The following is a 22,499-nucleotide window of genomic DNA, read 5'->3' as shown; positions in this document are numbered from 1 at the left end:
ATATTGTATGTATATGTATCCCGTAAGCCACTCTGAGTCCCCTTTGGGGTGAGAAGGGCGGCATATAAATGTCGCAAATAAATAAATAAATAATAAATAAACAAGACTGTGTTGGATGTAAATCAGGTCAGCTAAGAGATTGCCCCAAACACCATCTCCCATTCAGGGCACCCCAAAATTGCCATCCTCTCCCACATTCCCCCCTCCCAACAAGAAAACAGGACCTTCACTGGGATAATATAAAAATGTAGACTTTTATTACAGTTTCTCAAAATATTACACCATTAACGAGAGATATTACACCATCTTGGCAGGGGGTTGGACTGGATGGCCCATAAGGTCTCTTCCAACTCTATGATTCTAAGACAGAGCGGCGGGAGCAGCGAAGGGGCTGCTCCCCAAGCCAGACCCCCCACTCCCATCAGTTCCTTTTACTGAGTCTCTTCCATTTGTCCCGTTCTTGGTCCAAAGTCCCTCCCAAGGCTTTAGAAAGGCAGAGGGGAGGAGAGCTCCCCCTCTCTATTGCAGAGAGGGAGGTTGTGAGAAGGAGGAACCAAACCGTTTCGGGTTAAAAGTCCCGTTGTGCCACACAATTGGCAACAAAGGCTTCGGTTCAGTCCAAGTCCTAGCATTCGGTACATCATTCATTATTCAGATGGAAAGACGTTTGGCACTAAGTGCTGTACAAAAATAATAATAACACAACACCCAACGAGGTGCCCCCCTTTCCGGAAAAAAACTTAGGGGGAAGTCGAAGAGGTCCTTTTGGTCGTGAAACACAAACCCACATCAACCGGCGACTCGTTCCAGTTTGAACAGTCTGTTTGCCAAGGAGGAAGGAGCCCCCGGCCCCGATGGCATGGCAGTCTCTCTTGAGGAGGACGTGGGGCTGAGGGCACTCCCAAGGCCCACCTTCTGCAGGCATGCAAACGTGAACCGGCGACCCCAGGCACCTTCTTCCGTGCGGGGCCGACCCACACAGCAGAGGAGAGGAAAAGACCCCTTTCCGCGGAGGTCAAAGAGGAAGCGTCCTGTGGCTCTGCCCACCCCTTGGACAGAGCCACCTTACACCGCAGAGCCTGCCCGGTGCTGCCCCGGGACAACTCCCGGCCCCAAGGCGCTCTGCTTCTCCCCAGAGGAGGCCAAGATGGCGGCGGAGGAGGAGGAGGTCGGTGAGGGTGAGGGTGAGGGAGGCCCCTCCAGCGGCAGGCAAGACTGGAAGCGTTGGAGCTGTTCGGGGCTGGCTAAGTTGCGCAGGAGGCTGTTCTCCCGTTCCAGCTGGGAGTTCTTCTCGGCCAGCTCCTTGATCTGCTCCTTCAGGACCTCCACCTCTTCCCGCACGGCAAACATCAGGTGGTTCTTGACCAGATCCTACAAAGAGGAAGAGGAGGAGCAGAGTTGAGAGAGAGACAAAGAGGAAGCAGATCAGCCCTCCCTTGACAAAGGATGATGCAAGCACCATCACAAACACCTCCAAGACTGCAATACTGGAGACACAAACACCTCCAAAACTTCATTATTTCCTCTGGAGGAGAGCTTGGGAACTCACAAGAAGGCCAGAAATCTCTAGGGCAGGCATGGGCAAACTTCAGCCCTCCCTCCAGGCACTTTGGACCTCAACTCCCACCATTCTTAACAGCCTCAGGCCCCTTTCTTTTCTGGTAAAGTTTGGAGAAAGATAGACCACGGATGATGGGGTCTGCAGTACTTTCAATTGCTTCAGCTCCCACAGACCAGTGTGACCCCCCACCAATGATAGATCAGGACCAAACATGGCATACAGAGCCCCATGACCTGTTTTAAGTTCTGGTGTGGTTTGCAAGAGGATGGGCCATGGATGATGGAACTTGAAGTACCTTCACTCACTTCCTCAGACCACTGTGACCCCCACAAATGATGGACCTGGACAAAACTTGGCACACATAACCCCCATGACCAACTTTATGTTTTTGTGTGGTTTGGTGGATAACAGACCATGGATGATGGGATTTGCAGTACCTTCACTCACTTCCTCAGACCACTGTGACCCCCACGAAGGATGGACCTAGTCTAAACTAGGCACACATAACCCCCATGACCCACTTTATGTTCTAGTGTGGTTTGGAGGAGGACGGACCATGGATAATGGGACTTGCAGTACCTTCACTCAGTTCCTGAGACCACTGTGACCCCCACGAATGATGGACTTAGTTTAAACTTGGCACACATAACCCCCATAACTCACTTTATGTTCTGGTGTGGTTTGGAGGAGGATGGGCCATGGATGATGGGACTTGAAGTACTTTCACTCACTTCCTCAGACCACTGTGACCCCCACAAATGATGGACCTGGACTAAGCCTGGCACACATAACCCCCATGATCCACTTTATGTTTTTGTGTGGTTTGGTGGAGGACGGACCATGGATGATGGGACTTGCAGTACCTTCACTCACTTCCTGAGACCACTGTGACCCCCACAAATTATAGTCTAAACTTGGCACACATAACCCCCATGACTCACTTTATGTTCTGGTGTGGTTTGGTGCAGGACAGACCATGGATGATGGGACTTGCAGTACCTTCTCTCACTTCCCAAGACCACTGTGGCCCCCACGAATGATGGACTTGGACTAAACTTGGCACACATAATCCCCACGACCCAATTTATGTTATAGTGTGGTTTGGAGGAGGATGGACCATGGATGATGAGAACTGGAGTACCTTCACTCCCTGAGACCACTGTGACCCCCCACGAAGGATGGACCTGGACTAAACTTGGTACACATAACCCCCATGACTCATTTTACATCCTGGTGTGGTTTGGGGGAGGATGGACCTAAGCGGCTAAGGAGTAAAAAGGAAAGAGCCTGAGGCTGTTAGGAATGGTGGAAATTGAAGTCCAAAACACCTGGAAGGAGAGCCCAGGTTTGCCTATGCCTGCTTTAGAGGAATACCTTATGTGGCCTAGAAGAGACCTAACCTGCCATAGATCATCCAGATTATCAAAGCAGATAATAATCCCCAGGATATGCTTTGAACCGGATGATATCTATGCTGACAGCTGATCCTACTCAAAGCAGACCATCTGGATTTTCTATTTGGCAGTGTGATCTTTCAGGAAGAGGACGGCGGGGCTGCATTGCGGTGGGCGAGCACAACAAAGGGCCGCGCCCCTTCCCAATAGCAGAAGGCGAAGAAGGGGGTCTGACTCACCATGGCTTGCTCGATCTTGTTGTCGATAGCGACCACACTGGCCCCGGAGGCACTGCAAGGAAAGAGAGAGAAGGGGGTGAGAAGGGAGGAAAAGGAAGAAAGGGGCATCCAAAGAACAGCTGGGCAAAGGCGGCACATATCCCCCTCCCTCCTCTCTTTCCTGCCCTGGCTCTACCTGTTGTCCAGCTTGACTGAGACCACGTCTCCGCCCAGCAAGGAGGAGAAGAAGGAGATGGAAAAGTTGTGCAGCTGGTACACTGCCACTTCCATGGCAGACTGGTACACACCGGTGCTCATGGTGAGTGAGGGGCAAAGGAAGAGGCTGGCTAGCCGGTGAGTGAGCAAAAGGGCAGGCGGATGGATGGACGGAAGGCAAGAGGTAGGCACCACCGCAGACTCGCAGGACGGCACTGAGCCTATTTCGGCACCCAGGCTCTTTTTATAGGGAGGCGCCCTGACGTCACATGGTCTCAGCCTGGCATGCAAATAAGGCCACACCCCCGTCTCTCTCACTCACTCCCCCTTCCCTTTCCATGGAATGGAAGAAGAATGGAACACTAGAGCTACAGCCAAAGCTATATTGTTGGGCTGTTGTGAGCTTTCCAGGCTATATGGCCATGTTCCAGAAGCATTCTCTCCTGACGTTTCACCCACATTTATGGCAGGCATCCTCAGAGGTTGCGAGGTCTGTTGGAAACTAGGCAAGTGGAATGTCGAGGTTGGGAGAAAGAACTCTTTAGGTTCTTGTGGGTTTTTTCAGGCTATAGGGCCATGTTCTAGAGGCATTTCTCCTGACGTTTCGCCTGCATCTATGGCAAGCATCCTCAGAGGTAGTGAGGTCTGTTGGAAATAGGACAATGGGTTTATATATCTGTGGAATGGCTGGGGTGGGGCAAAGAGCTCTTCTCTGCTGGAGCTAGGTGCGAATGTTTCAACTGACCACCTTCATTAGCATTTCCCAGACCTGCCTGAGCCTGGGGAAATCTTTTGTTGAGAGGCCTTCAAATGCTAATGAAGGTAAAATACACATAATTAAAAAGGTGGGAAGGCCAAATGTAGAGTTAAAATTGGAAATAATGCTGGGCCATGAACGAAAGGTGAGACTGGTGTTTGTGAGGGCATACAAGCAGACTCTTGTCTGTTGGAGGCAAGTGTGAATGTTGCAATTGTCCCGCATTGAGTAGCCTTACAGCTTCAAAGCCTGGCTGCTTCCTGCCTGGGGGAATCCTTTCTTGGGAGGTGTTAACTGGCCCTGGTTGTTTCTTGTCAGAATGGAAGAAACTATGAAAATGAACACAATCTGGCTACCAGTATTTTTTTAAAAAAAACGTCTAAATCAAGACAGTAAATAAAAAGAGCAACACTTAAAAAATCCAGGAATTCCAGACAGGAAACTTCAAACTACAAGAAAGGAGATTCCATCTGAACATTAGGAAGAACTTCCTGACTGTGAGAGCCGTTCAGCAGTGGAACTCTCTGCCCCGGAGTGTGGTGGAGGCTCCTTCTTTGGAAGCTTTTAAACAGAGGCTGGATGGCCATCTGTCAGGGGTGCTTTGAATGCAATATTCCAGCTTCTTGGCAGGGGGTTGGACTGGATGGCCCATGAGGTCTCTTCCAACTCTTTGAGTCTATGATTCTACGAAACAATCAGGGCTGGCTAAAACCTCCCAACAAAGGATTCCCCCAGGCAGGAAGCAGCCAGGGTTTGAAGCTACAAGGCTATAATAAATTTTATTTATACCCTGTCACCATCTTCCCAAAGGGGACTCGGGGCAGCTAACATGAGGCCAAGCCCAAAAATAATACAGCAAAATAAGATACAACAGAAAATTAAACACATCAAAATGCATAATGTAACATAATAAAAGAAACAGTGCAAAGTAACATAATAAAACGCTAACGCTAATGCTAACAAATTGTAACATTTACACTTGCCTCCAACAGACGAGAGTTCTTTCTCCCACCCTGGACATTCCACTTGCCTTGTTTCCAACAGACCTCACAACCTCTGGGGATGTGTGCCATAGATGTGGGTGAAACATCAGGAGAGAATGCTTCTGGAACATGGCCATACAGCCTTGAAAGCTCACAACAACCCAACAACATAAAAAGGATTCTCCCAGGCAGGAAGCAACCAGGTTTTGAAGCTGCAAGGTTACTCAGTGCTGGACAATTGCAACATTCACACTTGCCTCAATTAGACAAGAGTTCTTTCTCCCACCCTGGACATTCCACAGATATATAAACCTCACTTGTCTAGTTTCCAACAGACTTCACAACCTCTGAGGATGCTTGCCATAGATGTGGGTGAAATATCAGGAGAGAATGCTTCCATACAGCCCCCAAAATAACCCAGTGATTCCGGCCACGAAAGCCTTCGACAACGGTTATATTATTGTTGTTATTATTATTGTTACTATTACACTATGTAATGTGATATTTGTTCCAGGGTTATAAATGCCACTTCCTAATTGGTTATATCATCAAAACATGGGAAAATTTTATTAAACTGCAAAGACTTTGTTTCTCTATGACATCCTGCAGCACATTTTGCTACAGTTTTTCAATTAATATCTCATTGAACCTCAACCAATTGCAGCCTAGTTTGTGGCAGCTACAAAAACTAAGTTTCTGGACTGGGACAACTACTTTCAAAATGAGTTCTGCACAATTAAATAGGAAATAACACTTTCAAACCCAGAACTGATTCCCCCCCCCTCAAATTTTGTTACATAGTGTTGTTATTATTATAATCTTGGTGCACTACAACTCTTAGGCTGCTGGGAATTTTAGTCCCAAGAGCCCCTGGTGGTGCAGCGGGTTAAACCGCTGAGCTGCTGAACTTGCTGACCAAAAGGTCAGCAGTTCAAATCCGGGGAGTGGGGTGAGCTCCTGCTGTTAGCCCCAGCTTCTACCAACCTAGCAGTTTGAAAACATGCAAATGTGAGTAGATCAATAGGTACTGCTTCAGCAGCAAAGTAACAGCACTCCATGCCGTCATGCTGGCTACTTGACTTTGGAGGGTTAAACCGCTGAGCTGCTGAACTTGCTGACCAAAAGGTCGGCAGTTCGACTCCGGGGAGTGGGGTGAGCTCCTGCTGTTAGTCCCAGCTTTTACCAACCTAGCAGTTTGAAAACATGCAAATGTGAGTAGATCAATAGATACTGCTTCAGCAGGAAAGTAACTGCACGCCATGCAGTCATGCTGGCCACTTGACTTTGGAGGTGTCTACGGACAACGCTGGCTCTTCTGGTTAGAAATGGAGATGAGAGTCAATGAAGAGTGGGACATGACTAGACTTAATGTCAAGGGGGAAAATTCCCCTTTACTTTACTTTATTTTAAGGGTAACTCCCCTTTTCCTAGTAAGAATCCTTCCAACCCAAACACAGGGGGAATCTGCACTGCAGAAGGAATGTAGTTTGCCAAGACTCAACAGGATAGAAAACCTGGGAGTTGTAGTTTGGCAAGGCCCCTTCCCACCGCTGCCACCAAAAGGGCAAAGTCTGGCTGAAGTGAGTCGAAGTTCCGGATTACATAAGGAAGGAGCCAACACCAAAACATGTTATTGTGACTTTGGACTCCTCCAGCTGAGAAAGCCCCCCCTCCCTTTCCCTCCTCCTTCCTCAGTCTGAAAGCGACCCCTGGCGGCTGCTATGGGCAGTGCTTCCTATGTAACAAAATTTGAAAAATAAATCATATTCCTGGCTTGAAAGTGTTATTTCCTGTTTAATTGTGCAGTATTTACTTTGAAAGTAGTTTTCCTACTTCAGAAACTTTGTTTTTGTGGCTGCTACAAGCCATGTTGAATTGGTCGAGACTCGATGAGATAAAAAGGTTGACATTAAGTCTAGTCGTGGTGCTCGTCTCCATTTCTAAGCCGAAGAGCCAGCGTCGTCCACAGACACCTCCAAGGTCAAGTGGCCGGCATGACTGCATGGATCACCATTGTAGCTTTTCCCCTGACATTAAGTCCAGATGTGCCCGACTCTGTGGGTTCGTGCTCATCTACATTTCTAAATCAAAGAACCGACGTCGTCCATAGACGCCTCCAAGGTCATGTGGCAGGCATGACAGCATGGACCGCCATTGCAGCTTTTCCCCTGATATTAAGTCCAGTTGTGCCCGACTCTGTGGGTTGGTGCTCATCACCATTTCTAAGCCAAAGAACCGGCGTTGTCCACAGACGCCTCCAAGGTCATGTGGCCAGCATGACTGCATGGACCACCAGTGTAGGTTTTCCCCTGACATTAAGTCCAGTCGTGTCCAACTCTGTGGGTTGGTGCTCATCTTCATTTCTAAGCCAAAGAGCTGGCATTGTCCGTAGACACCTCCAAGGTCATGTGGCCAGCATCACTGCATGGACCACCATTGTAGCTTTTCCCTTGACATTGAGTCCAGTTGTGTCCGACTCTGTGGGTTGGTGCTCATCTCTATTTCTAAGCCAAAGAGTCGGCGTTGTCCACAGACACCTCCAAAGTCATGTGGCCGGCATGACTGCATGGACTGCTATTACCTTCCCACCAAAGCAGTACCTAAGATCTATTCACATTTGCATGCTTTCAAACTGCTAGGTTGGCAGAAACTGGGGCTAACAGCAGAAGCTCACCCCGCTCCTCAAATTTGAACTACCAACTTTTCAGTCAGCAAGTTCAGCAGCTCAGCAGTTTAACCCGCTGCACAACTGGGTGCTCCTCGATGAGATATTTGTTGAAAAACTATTGCAAAATGTTCTGCAAGATGTCTTTCTTGCAGAAACAAAGTTTTTGCAGTTTAATACACTTTCCCCATGTTTTGATGATAGAACCAATTAGGGAAATGACATTTATAACCCGGGAGAAAAAAAATCATGTTACATAGTAAAAAATATCCACCCCTCTCTTGTGGCCCTTCGCCTTTAGATGCCTTGAAAGGGGGAAAAGCACCAAAAGGAATGTGTTTTGAAATGCGAGGATCCTGGAAGAGGGGAGCAGGAAGGGCTCTCTGCAAGGAGGAGACCAAGCCAACGAGGGCTACAGAGCTCTCCTCCTCCTCCTCCTTCTTCACAGCTGCTGAAGGGCGGAGTCCCCTTTGATAGCCGCCTTGGCTGTACTCCCAGTCCTTGGCTCTTGGCAAGGCAGCAAAAGGGGGGCAGGGAGGACCAGGAAAGAGGAGGAAGAGCTGCTCTTTAGAGCCCAAGAGCACAGCTCTAGGGATCTCCCAGCTCCTCTCCTTCCATAACAGGCATGGGCAGACTTTTGGACTGTTTTGGACTGCAACTCCCACCATTCCTTTGTGGGGGGCTTCTCTCATGTCCCCACACGGGGAGCTGGAGCTGACAGAGGAGCTCAACTGGCTCTCCCTGGATTTGAACCGCTGACCTGTCGGTCAGCAGTCTTGCCAGCACAAGGGTTTAACCCACTGCACCACTGGGGGCTCCATAAAATGCAGATAAGATCCCATCAACATAGTGATCGGGGCTTCCTTTCATAGCTCTGCTTGTGTTTTTCCACTTGCTTGGCCATACTGGGAGCCCAAGTCCAGGACCAGAACTTCCCCAAGTGATGCTCTTTCTGCCTAGCATGGCCAGCCTGCGGATACCCTCTTTGCCCCACATTGATGGCCACGGTTCACAAGGATAGTCTGCAAGAGAGCGGCTTGTCTCTCTATAATGTCATGCTGCAGGGAGTCCCAGGACCCTGCCTAGTAGACTAGGAATCCACGGCAACAGAAGGGCTGAGTGTGCAATGTTTCCATGGGCCACACACTCCCTGTTGCATAACAACCGGCGGCTTCTTGCCTTTGCCAGGGCTCCAGTGAGTCACCAGCACCAAACACTGCTTTAGGATAGGACTCCTCCTTCCTTCCTCTCTCTCTTCTTCCTTCCTTCCTTCTAGTCATGGCAGCCTCCTCGAAGGAAAGCCATGCCCTTGGGGAGGCAGCCAGCTTCCCTTCCTGCCCCTCAAGAGTAAGGTAGCCACTGGATAATGTGGTCATTTTGACAGTGTCCCCTTTGAGGCTCAAGGATAGATGGCAACCTATTTAACCTCAGCAGATTGAAAGCCAAAACCAAGGTCACAACAATATCTGTTATAGAACTCCAATATGCTGATGACAATGTCATATGTGCACATTCAGAAGAAGACCTACAAGCCTAGACACCTTTGCAGAAGCGTACGAGAAGCTCGGCCTGTCATTGAACATTGAGAAAACCAAGGTGCTCTTCCAGCAGTCACCAGCCAATCCCTCTCCAATACCAGAAATACAGCTTAATGGTGTAACATTAGAAAATGTTGACCATTTCTGCTCCCTTGGCAGCCACCTCTCTACAAAAGTCAACATTGACACTGAAATTCAACTCTGCCTGAGCTCTGCAAGTGCAGGATTTTTCCGAATGAAGCAGAGAGTGTTTGAGGACCAGAACATCCGTAGGGAGACCAAGGTGCTTGTTTATTAATTAGATTGTTTTATGGTTTTAATAACTGTTTTGATATTTGATGATGTACTGTTTTTAATATGATTAATACACTGAGCCCCAGGTAGCGCAGTGTATTAAACCCCTGTGCCAGCAGGATTGAAAGTCACAGATTCGAATCCAGGGAGAGGCGGATGAGCTCCCTCTATCAGCTCCAGCTCCTCATACGGGGACATGAGAGAAGCCTCCCACAAGGATGATAAAAACATCAAATCATCCGGGCATCCCCTGGGCAACATCCTTACAGACAGCCAATTCTCTCACACCAGAAGCGACTTGCAGTTTCTCAAAGTCGCTCCTGACACGACAAAAAAAATGTTTAAAGTGTAGTTTTACTATTGTAGTTGTAAAGCATTGATTTTTTGCCATTATCTATGTGTAAACTGTTTTGAGTCTCCCCTAGGGGTGAGAAAAAGCAGTATATAAGTATTGTAAATAAATAAGTAAATAAATTGTCCTTCCGGCCCTGCTATACGCCTGTGAAACGTAGACTGTCTACAGACATCATACACACTTCCTGGAACAATTCCATCAATGCTGCCTCTGAAAAATCCTGCAAATCTCTTGGAAAGACAGGCAGACAAATGTCAGCATGCTGCAAGAAGCAAAGACCACCAGCATTGAAGCGATAGTCCTCTGCCATCAACTCGGCTGGTCTGGCCACATAGTCCAAATGCCTGATCACGTCTCCCAAAGCAGTTACTCTACTCCAAACGCAAGAATGAAAAACAGAATGTTGGTGGACAGGAAAAGAGATTGAAAGATGGGCTTAAAGCCAACCTTAAAAACTGTGGCATAGACACCAAGAACTGGTAAGCCCTGATACTTGAGCCGTCCAGCTGGAGGTCAGCTGTGACCAGCAGTGCTGCAGAATTCAAATAGGCATGATTGGAGGGTGAAATGGAGAAATGTGGCAAGAGGAAGGTGTGTCAAGCCAATGCCTTCAATCTGGAAACCAATGTCCTCACTGCGGGAGAACATGCGGATCAAGAATAGGGTTCCACAGCCACCTTTGGACCCACTGCTAAGACATCACATCTGGAAGACAATCATCTCCGAGCTATGAGGGATTGCTTAAGTAAGTAAAGTGTCATGCTCTCTCCCATTGCAGAGAACCCGCCCTTCTCAGGCCTGAGCTGCCCAAACAATGCTTCTCATACTGCATGGCCTCTACCTTTCTTTCTTTATCTATCTCCTTTCCCCTTTCTGTGTATGTGTTTTGTGTGTGCATATATGTGCGTATATATTTGTGTGTGTGTGTGTTTGTGTATATATGTGGTTTTGCGCATGCGTTGTAATGTATTTTGGGGTTTTTTTCCTTTTTAAATCTCTTCTGCTGTATTTTTCTGTGTTTTTATGAGTGATAGTCACTTGTTGGCCTGATAGGTGTCTTGTGTCCAAATTTGGTGTCAATTCGTCCAGTGGTTTTTGAGTTACTGCATATACTCGAGTATAAGCCTAGTTTTTCAGTCCTTTTTTTAGGCTGAAAAAGTCTCCCCCGGCTTATACTCGAGTCAATGTTATTTATTATTTTACTTTGTTGTTGTTGTTGTTGTTGTTATTATTACATTTATTATTTTACTCTATTATTTTTATTGTTACATTTATTATTTTACTGTATTGTTATTATTACATTTATTATTTTACTCTATTATTACTGTTATTACATTCCATTGTTTTACTCTATTATTATTATTATTATTATTACATTTATTATTTTATTATTGTTGTTATTATTACATTTATTATTTTACTCTATTATTACTGTTATTACATTCCATTAATTTACTCTATTATTATTATTATTATTATTATTATTATTACATTTATTATTTTACTCTATTATTACTGTTATTACATTCCATTAATTTACTCTATTATTATTATTATTATTATTATTATTATTATTATTACATTTATTATTTTACTCTATTATTACTGTTACTACATTCCATTAATTTACTCTATTATTATTATTATTATTATTATTATTATTATTATTACATTTATTATTTTATTATTGTTGTTATTATTACATTTATTATTTTACTCTATTATTTTTATTGTCACATTTATTATTTTACTGTATTTTTATTATTACATTTATTATTTTACTCTATTATTACGGTTATTACATTCCATTAATTTACTCTATTATTATTATTATTATTATTATTATTTTACTCTGTTATTATTGGAGGACATGTAAGCATATTTACATTGAAGAAGGTTAGAATAATGGTTTAATCAGAGTTGGACAGTCTTATCTTGAATTACAGTTTTATGTAAATAACCTACTGATGCCTAAATTAATATAATTTTATTGGTATTTATTTTTATTTTGAAATTTACCAGGAGCTGCTGCATTTCCCACCCTCGGCTTATATTTGAGTCGATCCATTTTCCCATATATTTTTTTGTGGTAAAATTAGGTGCCTCGGCTTATATTCGGGTCGGCTTATACTCGAGTATATACGGTATGTTAATTCCACAAACGAACATTACATTTTTATTTATATAGAGTAAAAGTAATAATGAGCAATTAAAAAAAAGAAAAATATTTTTGAACTACTAGGTTGGCAGGAGCTGGGCTAACAGCGGGAGCTCATCTGCTGCCCATATGTGAACTGCCGACCTTTCAGACAGTAAGTCTAGCAGCTCAGCGATTTAACCCGCTGCACCACCAGGAGGCTTTATGAGTGTCTTTGGCACCCAAAGGGGCATTGCTAAGGAAGTGGGGGGTCCCGTAACACATCTGCCCTTTCAGGCCTCATCCTCGCCGTTGGAGGGCTCTTCAAGTGGGCACCAGTAGCAAAGGAAAGGGCCCCTCTTTGGTAACCCTTGCCCCATTGTGGTTGCTGTGTTTGGGGAGGTGAAGGTGCCAGCTGCTGCCTCCTCCTCCTCCCAGAGAAAGAAACAAACAAGGCGCCCCACCCATGCTGCCCCTTGGCACCTTTGGCGCCCCACCCACTGACTTATGTAAGGTCTGGCTGCCCGGGCATTCCCTCCAGGGCTCGGCACGGCACCGGCCCCTGCCTCCTGGCATCCACAAGGCGCCTGTGCCAGGAATGTGGGCAACATGTGCAGTGGCATGAAGAGAGGTGGGACAGAAGGCGACCGAGTGGGCGTTGGAGGAGGGGCTCCACAGTCACGTGTGGCTCCTGGCTGTTTGGGAAGGCATGTGCCCCGCTGGTGCGAGGGAATGTGGCGCAGGAAAGCGGGGAGCTGCCTGTGTGCCCAACGTGCACAGACACGTGCCCCTTCCTCTCTTTTCTTTGGAGGCAGCACATCACCAAGAGTGGAACACCTGACGCAGAGGGTACAGCACTCCTTACTCCATCATCTCCCAAACCAGTAGCTGGCATCCTGTCCCTGGCACAGCTTGGAGCCCCCCAAAAACTCCCCAAAAGGGAGAGGAGGGCCCTGCCAATAGAGGAGAGACCCTAAAGCAATATTGCCTCTTGGAACTCCTCCCTCCAGGTGTTTTGGACATCAGCTCCCACAATTCCTAACATCCTCAGGCCCCTTCCTTTTCTGGTAAAGTTTGGAGGAAGACAAACCAAATGATGGGATTTACAGTACTTTCCATAACTTTGGCTCCCATGGACCCTCACCAATGACAGATCAGGACCAAACTTGGCATACAGAGCCCCCATGACCTATTTCACATCAAGTCCAGTTTGGAGAAGGATGGACTATGGCTGATGGGACTCGCAGTACCTTCACTCACTTCCTGAAACCACTGCGACCCCCAAGAATGACAGGCCTGAACCAAAGTTGGCACACATAACCACCATCACTCACTTTATGTCCTGGTACAGTTTGGGGGAGGATGGACTATGGCTGATGGGACTTGCAGTACCTTCATTCACTTCCTGAGACCACTGCGACCCCCAAGAATGACAGACCTGGACCAAACTTGGCACACATAACTGCCATGACTCACTTTATGTCCTGATGGGTTTGGGGGAGGATGGACCATGGCTGATGGGACTTACAGTACCTTCAGCCATGAGACCACTGTGACCCCCAAGAATGACAGACCTGGAGCAAACTTGGCACACATAACCGCCATGACTCACTTTATGTGCTGGTGTGGTTTGGGGGAGGATGGACCGTGGCTGATGGGACTTGCAGTACCTTCAGCCATGAGACCACTGTGACCCCCAAGAATGACAGACCTGGAGCAAGCTCGGTACACATAACCGCCATGACACACTTTACATCCTGGTGTGGTTTGGGGGAGGATGGACCATGGCTGATGGGACTTACAGTACCTTCAGCCATGAGACCACTGTGACCCCCAAGAATGACAGACCTGGAGCAAACTTGGCACACATAACCGCCATGACACACTTTACATCCTGGTGTGGTTTGGGGGAGGATGGACCATGGCTGATAGGACTTGCAGTACCTTAACTCACTTCCTGAGACCCCTAGGCCCCTAAGAATGACAGACCTGAACTATACTTGGCACGCATAACCACCATCACTCACTTTACATCCTGGTGCAGTTTGGGGGAGGATGGACCATGGATTATGGGATTTGCAGTACTTTCTATCGCTTCAGCTCCCATAGACCACTGTGACTCCCACCATTGATGGATCAGGACCAAATTTGACAGACAGACCCCCAATGACCCACTTCATGCCCTGGTGAAGTTTGGGAGAGGATGGGCCATGGATGATGGGATTTGCAGTGCTTTCCATCGCTCCAGCTCCCACAGACCACTGTGACTCCTACCATTGATGGATCAGGACCAAACTTGACAGACAGACAGACCCTCCATGACCCACCTCATGCCCTGGGGAAGTTTTGGGGGAGTGGGAAGGGACCGTGGGCAGTGGGATTTGCAGTACCTTAACCTGATTTGGCTTCCAAAGACCACTGCAACCCCCACAAACCATGGACCTGGACCAAACTTGGGACACAGACACCCCATGACCCACCTCACACCCTGGTGAAGTTTGGGAGAGGATGGGTGACGGTTGATGGGATTTGCAGTACCTTCACCTGATTTGGTTCTCAAAGACCGCTGTGACCACGACAAATCACGGACCTGGACCAAACTTGGCACACAGATACCCCACGACCCACCTCATGCCTTGGTGAAGTTTGGGAGAGGATGGGTAACGGATGATGGGATTTGCAGTACCTTCACCTGATTTGGTTCCCAAAGACCGCTGTGACTACCACAAACCATGGACCTGGACCAAACTTGGGACACAGACACCCCATGACCTACCTCAAGCCCTGGTGAAGTTTGGGAGAGGATGGGTGACGGTTGATGGGATTTACAGTACCCACCTGATTTGGTTCCCAAAGACCGCAGTGACCACGACAAATCACGGACCTGGACCAAACTTGGCACAGGGATGCCCCATGACCCACTTTACGTCCTGGGAAAGGGTCTGAGGCTGGAAGGCGGGCCCAAGTTGGCCCATTCAATGGAAATCCATCAAAACACATTCAGCTCAGCAACAACCCCTGACTTGGATCTGGAGCAAAGGGATGCATCTCACCTGTGGAAGAAGAGCAGGATGGAGAGGAGGGTCTGGTCCACGCCGCGCCCGCACAGGCCCTGGTCGCGGAGGAAGCCCGGGTCTCGCACCACGGGCTCCAGCGAGCCCTGCCTGGCCAGCATCCGGCCCAGCTTGGCGGCGTCCAGGTTCCGTCGGCAGAAGGGCCGTTGGCGCAGGAGGCGCAGGAAGGCGGTGCTGGGCGAGGGAGGGGGGCCCCGGCGACAACGCCCGCCCTCGGCCTCCAGCGCCTGGCAGCAGCCGCAACGCTCCAGGCCCACCGCCGCCGCTTCCTCCTCCTCCTCCTCCTCGGAAGAAGAGCAGGACCACGAGGAGGTGGACGAGCAGCGCCACGAAGAAGACGAAGACATCCCGGCCAAGCAGCTGCCTCCTCCTTCGGTGCCTACCTGAGCCGCACTCCGGCTCCGCTCCCTCGGCTCTCCCTCGGCCCTGCACTCCTCGCCCCGCCCACTCCCTCCCGCCACGCCTCCCGCCTCGAAGCCACGCCCCCTGCCTCGAAGCCACGCCCTTCTCACCTCAACAGAGGGGAAGAGGAGATGCCAGAAACATTCCCCTGTTTTCCTTCTTTTTTCGTATCGGGAGCGACTTGAGAAACTGCAAGTCGCTTCTGGTGTGAGAGAAGTTTGATATTTTACTATCCCCCTCAACGGTTTTTGTACCCAGAGTATATTTCCCCATCTGTATGAAGGAAGAGGGGCCGACCAAGGGCAAGATGGATGGATGGCATCCTTGAAGTGACTGGACTGACCTTGAAGGAGCTGGGGGTCAGGCCCGTAGCCAGGATTTCATTTCGGGGGGGGGGGGCTAAAAAATTTTCGGGTGGGGGGTCGGGGGGGGCTGAGTTTCGGGGGGGGGGGCTGAGTCTGAGTGAAAGAGGGTCTAGCCTAGCAAACCTTTTGTATCGTTACCCCAGTACCCCCATGCATATGGGATATATGGAGTATGGTGATCAGATCATGATATGAATAAACATAACAGTTTAAATAATGCACCAGTAAGGCCTTTTCACGAACCACCATGAGAATTTCGGGGGGGGGGGGCTGAAGCCCCCCGAGCCCCCCCCCTGGCTACATGCCTGCTGGGGGTGGTGACGGCCGACAGGGAGCTCTGGCGTGGGCTGGTCCATGAGGTCACGAAGAGTCGGAGACGACTGAACGAATGAACAACAACATGAAGGTCTATATTTATGACCCCGTTCCTTTACGAGTTTACCTCTAGATTGGACTACTGTAATGCGCTCTACGTGGGGCTGCCCTTGAAAACGGCTCGGAAATTCCAACTGGTCCAACGGGCAGCGGCCAGGATGTTAACTGGCGCTCCTTACAGAGAGAGGTCAACCCTCCTGTTCAAAGAGCTCCACTAGCTGCCCTTTATTTTCCGAGCCCAATTACCTACAAAGCCCTCAACGGTTTGGGACCATCCTACCTGCGTGACCGCATCTCCGTGTATGAACCCACGTGCTCACTTCGTTCATCGCGATTCCACCTGCGTCACAGGCGCGTCTGGTAGGGACGCGAGACAGGGCCTTTTCTGTGGTGCCCCCCCCCTGACTCTGGAACACCCTCCCAAAAGATCTTAGACAGGCCCCTACATTGGCAGTCTTTAGAAAGAACCTGAAGACCTGACTGTTCCGATGTGCCTTCCCAGAATAGGAATCCTCCAACAAGAAGTCCCAGAATCACTTTATTAGAAATTAAGATTGCTGGCACACTGCACTTACCCCATAATCCTTACATACCACTTGTCACGTCAGCACTTTTAATCTGTACCCATTACTCTGGCCCGGCCCAGTTTTATTGCGTCCTGGTGTATTGTTTTATTGCTTGTTTAATATAGACTCAAAGAGTTGGAAGAGACCTCATGGGCCATCCAGTCCAACCCCATTCTGCCAAGAAGCAGGAATATTGCATTCAAATCACCCCTGACAGATGGCCATCCAGCCTCTGTTTAAAAGCTTCCAAAGAAGGAGCCTCCACCACACTCTGGGGCAGAGAGTTCCACTGCTGAACAGCTGGACACATTCCAGCTTGTCAATATCTCTCTTCAGTTGTGGTGCCCAGAATTGGACACAATATTCCAGGTGTGGTCTAACCAAGGCAGAACAGAGGGGCAGCATGACTTCCTTGGATCTAAGCACTAGACTCCCATTGATGCAGGCCAAAATCCCACTGGCTTTTTTGCCGCCGCATCACATTGTTGGCTCATGTTTAACTTGTCCATGAAGACTCCAAGATCTCACCAGATTCGAACCTCTGACCTGTCAGTCTTCAGTCCTGCCAACACAAGGGTTTAACCCACTGCGACACCGGGGGCTCCCCCTATTTTGTGAGTGTTGTTCTTTATTTATTGTCCTGATTTTAGAGTCTTTTAAATACTGGTTGCCAGATGTAGCCACAAGCATGTGAACCATTTCAACAGAAAGGAGGAAAGCATGAAAATGAACAAAATATGACTTCCAGTATTTTTTTAAAAAAACACCCTAAAATCAGGACAGTAAATAAATAGAAACACTAAAAAAAAAAAAAAACACAGCAGAATTCCAGACAAGAATCAATCAGGGCCAGCTTACACCTCCCAACAAAGGATTCCCTCAGACAGGAAGCAGACATGCTTTGAATCTGCAAGGCCATTCAGTGCTAATCAAGGTGGCCAATTGCTTGAGACAAGTTGTGATTGTTGCAGTTCGCTGCCTTGTTGAGCAATTAATGGCCTTGTAGCTTCAAAGTCTGGCTGCTAGTTGCCTGGGGGAATACTTTTATGGGAGGTGCAGCCAAGCTTTGAAGCTGTAAGGCCATTCAATGCTAATCAAGTTGGCCAATTGCAACATTCACGTTCGCCCCCAACAGACAAGAGTTCTTTCTCCCCACCCTGGACATTATTCCACAGGTATATAAACTCAATTTTCTTAGTTTCCAACAGATCTCACAACCTCTAAGGATGCCTGCCATAGATGTGGGCGAAACGTCAGGAGAGAATGCTTCTGGAACATGGCCATAAAGCCCGAAAAACTCACAGCAACACAATGCCTTAAACGACCTGGATCCACGCAGGATCCCTCCCCAAGACACGCGGGGAAGTGTATGTGCACGTGTGTGTGAAGCAGCAGCGCCCCCTGCTGGCTCTAGTCTCCACTGGAGACCAGTTTGGGAGTGGAGACCATGGCCCCTTCCACACTGCCATCAAATCATCCAGGCGTCCCCTGGGCAACGTCCTTGCAGACGGCCAATTCTCTCACACCAGAAGTGACTTGCAGTTTCTCAAGTCGCTCCTGACATGACCAAAAAAAAAATCCAGGTTATCAAAGCAGGGTAGTGTTCAATGTGTTGTCGAAGGCTTTAATGGCTTGAATCACTGGGTTGCTGTGAGTTTTCCAAGCTGTATGGCCATGTTCCAGAAGCATTCTCTCCTGACCTACATCCTCAGAGGTTGTCAGGTCTGTTAGAAACTAAGGCAAGTGGGGTTTATATATCTGTGGAATGTCCAGGATGGGAGAAAGAACTCTTGTCTGTTTGAGGCAGGTGTGAATTAGCATTGAATAGCCTTGCAGCCTCAAAGCCTGGCTGCTCCCTCCCTGGGGGAATCCTTTGTTGGGAGGTGTTAGCTGGCTCTGATTGTTTCCTGTCAGGAATTTCCCCATTTTCTGACCCTTGCCTCAAGCAGACAAGATGTCTTTCTCCCACCCTGGACATTATTCCACAGATATATAAACCTCACCTCCCTCATTTCCAACAGACCTCCCAACCTCTGAGGGTGCCTGCCATAGATGTGGGTGAAATGTCAGGAGAGAATGCTTCCAGAACATACCCATACAGCCTGGAAAACTCTCTGCAACACAGGGTACAGTTCCATTATCCTCGTGGAAGCCACTAAGGGGCAATAGAGAAAGAAGGATAGTCCATATTATTAGTAGGGGGGAGTTGAAGGAGGAAAATAATTTTTCCCATTTTCACTAGTTATTCCCCCCACCCTTTCCCACATCATAAACTAAGGTTATTTCTACCACAGGGACATGGATGGGGGAAATAAGGGAGAAATTGTTTTCTTGGTTCAACCCACCCTCTGCCCCCATAAAATGGACTATCCTCCTCTCTCTAGTGCCCCTGTGGCCCCTGCGTGGATAATAGAACAGTACCTAAACCAGATAATCCACATTATAAACAAAGATGATGATGATGATGATTATTATTATTATCTGCTTTGAACTGGATTATGTACATCTAAAGGCAAAGATTTCCCCTTGACGTTAAGTCTAGTTGTGTCAGACTCTGGGGGGTGGTGCTCATCTCCATTTCTAAGCCGAAAAACCGGTGTTGTCCATAGACACCTCCAAGGTCATGTGGCCGGCAAGACTGTATGGAGTGCTGTTACCTTCCTGCAGAAACGGTATCGATTGAACTACTCACATTTGCATGTTTTCGAACTGCTAGGTTGGCAGAAGCTGGGGCTAACTGGAGGAGCTCATCCTGCTCCTCGGATTCGAACCATTGAATTTTCAGTAAGCATGTTCAGCAGCTCAGCGGTTTAGCCCGCTGCATCACCAGGGACCCCTTACATGCGTCTACACTGCCACATAATCCGGTCCAAAGCAGATAATCTGGATTGTACATGGCACAGCCTTCAACTCGGGGTGCTTGAAAGAAATGCAGCCCCTTCCTTCCAAATGCAGTGTCCCTGTAATGTGGGGGGTGGGCAGCCCATTTCTATGCACACGCACACAAGGGACCATCCACTGAGGCCTTTATTGGGATTTCCAAAGACATAGCCGAAGGCGACTCGTTGGTCAAAAGCTTTTTAAGAGGAGGTCTTCGCAGTGTTGTCCAGGTGAGAAACGAGCTCTGGAGTAAAGTGTTGATCTGCCCAGGAAGTATGTAGGCTCCCCTAGGTCAAGGGCCTTACAGAGGGAGGGCCTCTTCCTTCTGATAGGCCTGCAATCCAATGACAAGAGTCTTAGGTGAGAGAGAAACCCTTTTACCAACGGCTGGTGTTTTGGACAAAAAATCAATTGCACTACATTGGAAAGAACACTGTCAGGAAGCTCCAATGTGGCTGAAGAGGTTCTCTCACAAATCCCGCAACAACAAACCAGGGATGAGCTTGCAGCACTGCCTAGTTTGGAAGAAGTCAGCAATGCCATCAGCCAACAAAAAAATAACAAAGCCAGCGGACCTGATGGGATCCCTGCTGAAATCTTTAAAGAGGGAGGACCTGAGCTGACACAACAACTCCACCAGCTCAAGCCAACCCTGATTGGGACTGCCTTCCACCTAGAAACCAATGCCCTCACTGCGGGAGACGATGCAGATCAAGAATAGGGCTCCACAGTCACCTATGGACCCACCCTGGAGGATTATCCTACACTGACAAAGAGGGATCGCATAAGTAAGGTGTTTTGGGACAGGCTCCCATCACAGCCTTGGAAGAAGGGGCTTCAGGAAATAACACTTTCATACCAGGAGCGTTTCCCCCCAAATTTTGTTACATAGTGTTATTTGCAGCATTGGGGCCGTCCGGTCACAAAACGGGACATACCTTCTCCTTTCGGGAACTCCGTTCCTCTTTCATCCGCTTATGCATGTCCATGCAGTCTGTAAAATGGACAGGAAAAGAGGTCGCAACCTGGGTGATAGGAGTGCCTTCTGCCTCCAGCCTTTATTGGGCTCCCCCTGCCCAATCCTTCCCACTCCCCACCCCAAAAGGGTCACTGTCATCCAGCAAATAGGCTACTTACGGCCCACAATGATGACTATGGTTGGAAAGAGGCAGATCCCGGCTGCCCCAACAACAATCGCTGTTACGTCAACAGGTTCGGCACGTGCTTCCACTAAGATTATTTTTTAAAGAGAGAGACGTTTTAATTTATATTTCTTTTCTAAATACAAACACAATGGGAACATCCAAGCTGCAAAAAAAGATTTGTAGAAAGGATGAGCAAAGGTACCACAACTCTCAGCTGCCTCAGTCTCAATCTGGTTTCAGGCCTGGTTATGGGACAGCCCTGGTTTCCAATCTACTTCTGGGCTAACTACAAAGCCCTTGAGCGCTCCAGCTGGAGGTCATCTGTGACCAGCAGTGCTGTAGAATTTGAAGAGCGTGAATGGAGGGTGAAAGAGAGAAACGTGCCAAGAGGAAGGCGTGTAATGCCAACCCCGACATAGAACTGAGGCTTCCAGGATGTAATTCTAGGATAGCTCCAATATGCCCATTTTCTACCCCCTCCCTGCTGCTACTGAAAAAGTGGTACCTATTGATCTACTCAGATTTGCATGTTTTCGAACTGCTAGGTTGGCAGAAGTTGTCGTTTGGGAGACAGGTAAAAGCGGGGTGGGGGTGGGGGGCTGCTCTCACCTTGCAGGTGGTAAATGCGCTTGATCAGCAGACCAGAGATCCCAGCCACAAGGATCACCCCTCCAGGAGTGGTGAGGTCCAGCATTCGTTGCGCTGGGATGGAAAAGAGGAAAAATGGGAAGATGGCTAAGGGCAGAGATGCGCTGGGCTGGCTTCCTGGGTCAGCATCTTCCTTCCTTCGGCCCCTCTTCTCATCAGCTTAAGCCTACCTGCCCGGTCGGTGACTTGATTAAGCACGTCCAGCTGGAAGGTGATGGTCACCACCACCAGTGCCGTGACCAGGATCACATGGAGGAGGAGGATGGTGGGGAAGATGAAGATGGCAGGGAATCCTTGGAAGAGGAGGAAAAGGGGATGCAGTTAAGTGAAAATAGATTCCTCTCAGTACTGCGCCACTGCCGGTGGCGCAGTGGGTTAAACCCTTGTGCCGGCAGGACTGAAGACCGACAGGTTGCAGGTTCGAATCCGGGGAGAGCGTGGATGAGCTCCCTCTGTCAGCTCCAGCTCCTAATGCGGGGATATGAGAGAAGCCTCCCACAAAGGATGGTAAAACATCAAAAACCCCTGGCGTCCCCTGGGCAACGTCCTTGCAATTCCAATTCTCTCACACTAGAAGCAACTTGCAGTTTTTCAAGTTGCTCCTGACACACACACACAAAGAACAAGATCTGCGGGTTTTGGCTCTTTAGGTGGCTGTGGTGCAAAGAGAGCCCTCTGCAAAGCACCTGCTTGCCCCCCCCCCCGTCCCTTGGTGACTCCTTTTAAGCTCTGTGCCCCCCCCCCCCGCCTGACTCATTCAGAATCCCCTCTGACCTTGGTCATAGCTCCAAAGGATGAGGGCCACCAGGGCCAGAGCAGAAGCCAAGCAGGCCAGTCCGTTTGCGTAGATACTGAGCCACTTCCACAATTTCCCTCCTAGAGACAGAGAGGACTGGTGAGGTGAAGCCACAGGGAGAAGGGTTTTC

The 22,499-nt window shown here is 48.5% G+C and overlaps 2 protein-coding genes across 3 annotated transcripts in view; both read right to left on the bottom strand.

Annotated features, from left to right (window-relative positions):
* Window positions 1–235: 235 nt before the first annotated feature.
* Window positions 236–15,622, bottom strand: TSC22D3 (TSC22 domain family member 3). Of its 2 annotated transcripts, none has more exons than XM_060756161.2 (3): window positions 15,172–15,622; window positions 3,195–3,246; window positions 236–1,371 (listed from the first exon to the last, which is right to left on the bottom strand). In XM_060756161.2, the coding sequence occupies exons 1-3, from the start codon at window positions 15,537–15,539 to the stop codon at window positions 1,066–1,068; spliced, it is 726 nt and encodes a 241-aa protein (XP_060612144.2). In that variant the 5' UTR covers window positions 15,540–15,622; the 3' UTR covers window positions 236–1,065. The 2 variants fall into 2 exon arrangements, with proteins under 2 accessions (XP_060612144.2, XP_060612145.2); XM_060756162.2 differs by lacking the exon at window positions 15,172–15,622 and adding an exon at window positions 3,370–3,643.
* A 4,407-nt stretch (window positions 15,623–20,029) lies between these two features.
* Window positions 20,030–22,499, bottom strand: part of LOC132763141 (uncharacterized) — a 2,844-nt gene continuing 374 nt past the window's right edge. Inside the window, exons 2-7 of the mRNA XM_067471725.1 lie at window positions 22,348–22,449; window positions 21,744–21,866; window positions 21,535–21,627; window positions 20,918–21,010; window positions 20,719–20,774; window positions 20,030–20,114 (exon numbers count right to left, since the gene is read on the bottom strand). Of these exons, the coding sequence (XP_067327826.1) occupies window positions 20,082–20,114; window positions 20,719–20,774; window positions 20,918–21,010; window positions 21,535–21,627; window positions 21,744–21,866; window positions 22,348–22,449 (500 nt within the window). The 3' untranslated portion in view covers window positions 20,030–20,081. The remainder of the gene's footprint in view (window positions 20,115–20,718; window positions 20,775–20,917; window positions 21,011–21,534; window positions 21,628–21,743; window positions 21,867–22,347; window positions 22,450–22,499) is intronic.

The sequence above is a fragment of the Anolis sagrei genome, chromosome 10, assembly GCF_037176765.1.
Source record: "Anolis sagrei isolate rAnoSag1 chromosome 10, rAnoSag1.mat, whole genome shotgun sequence".
Classification (NCBI taxonomy): Eukaryota; Metazoa; Chordata; class Lepidosauria; order Squamata; family Dactyloidae; genus Anolis; species Anolis sagrei.
Note: the sequence above shows the minus strand (reverse complement) of the source record. Positions and strands in the feature narration are given on the sequence as shown.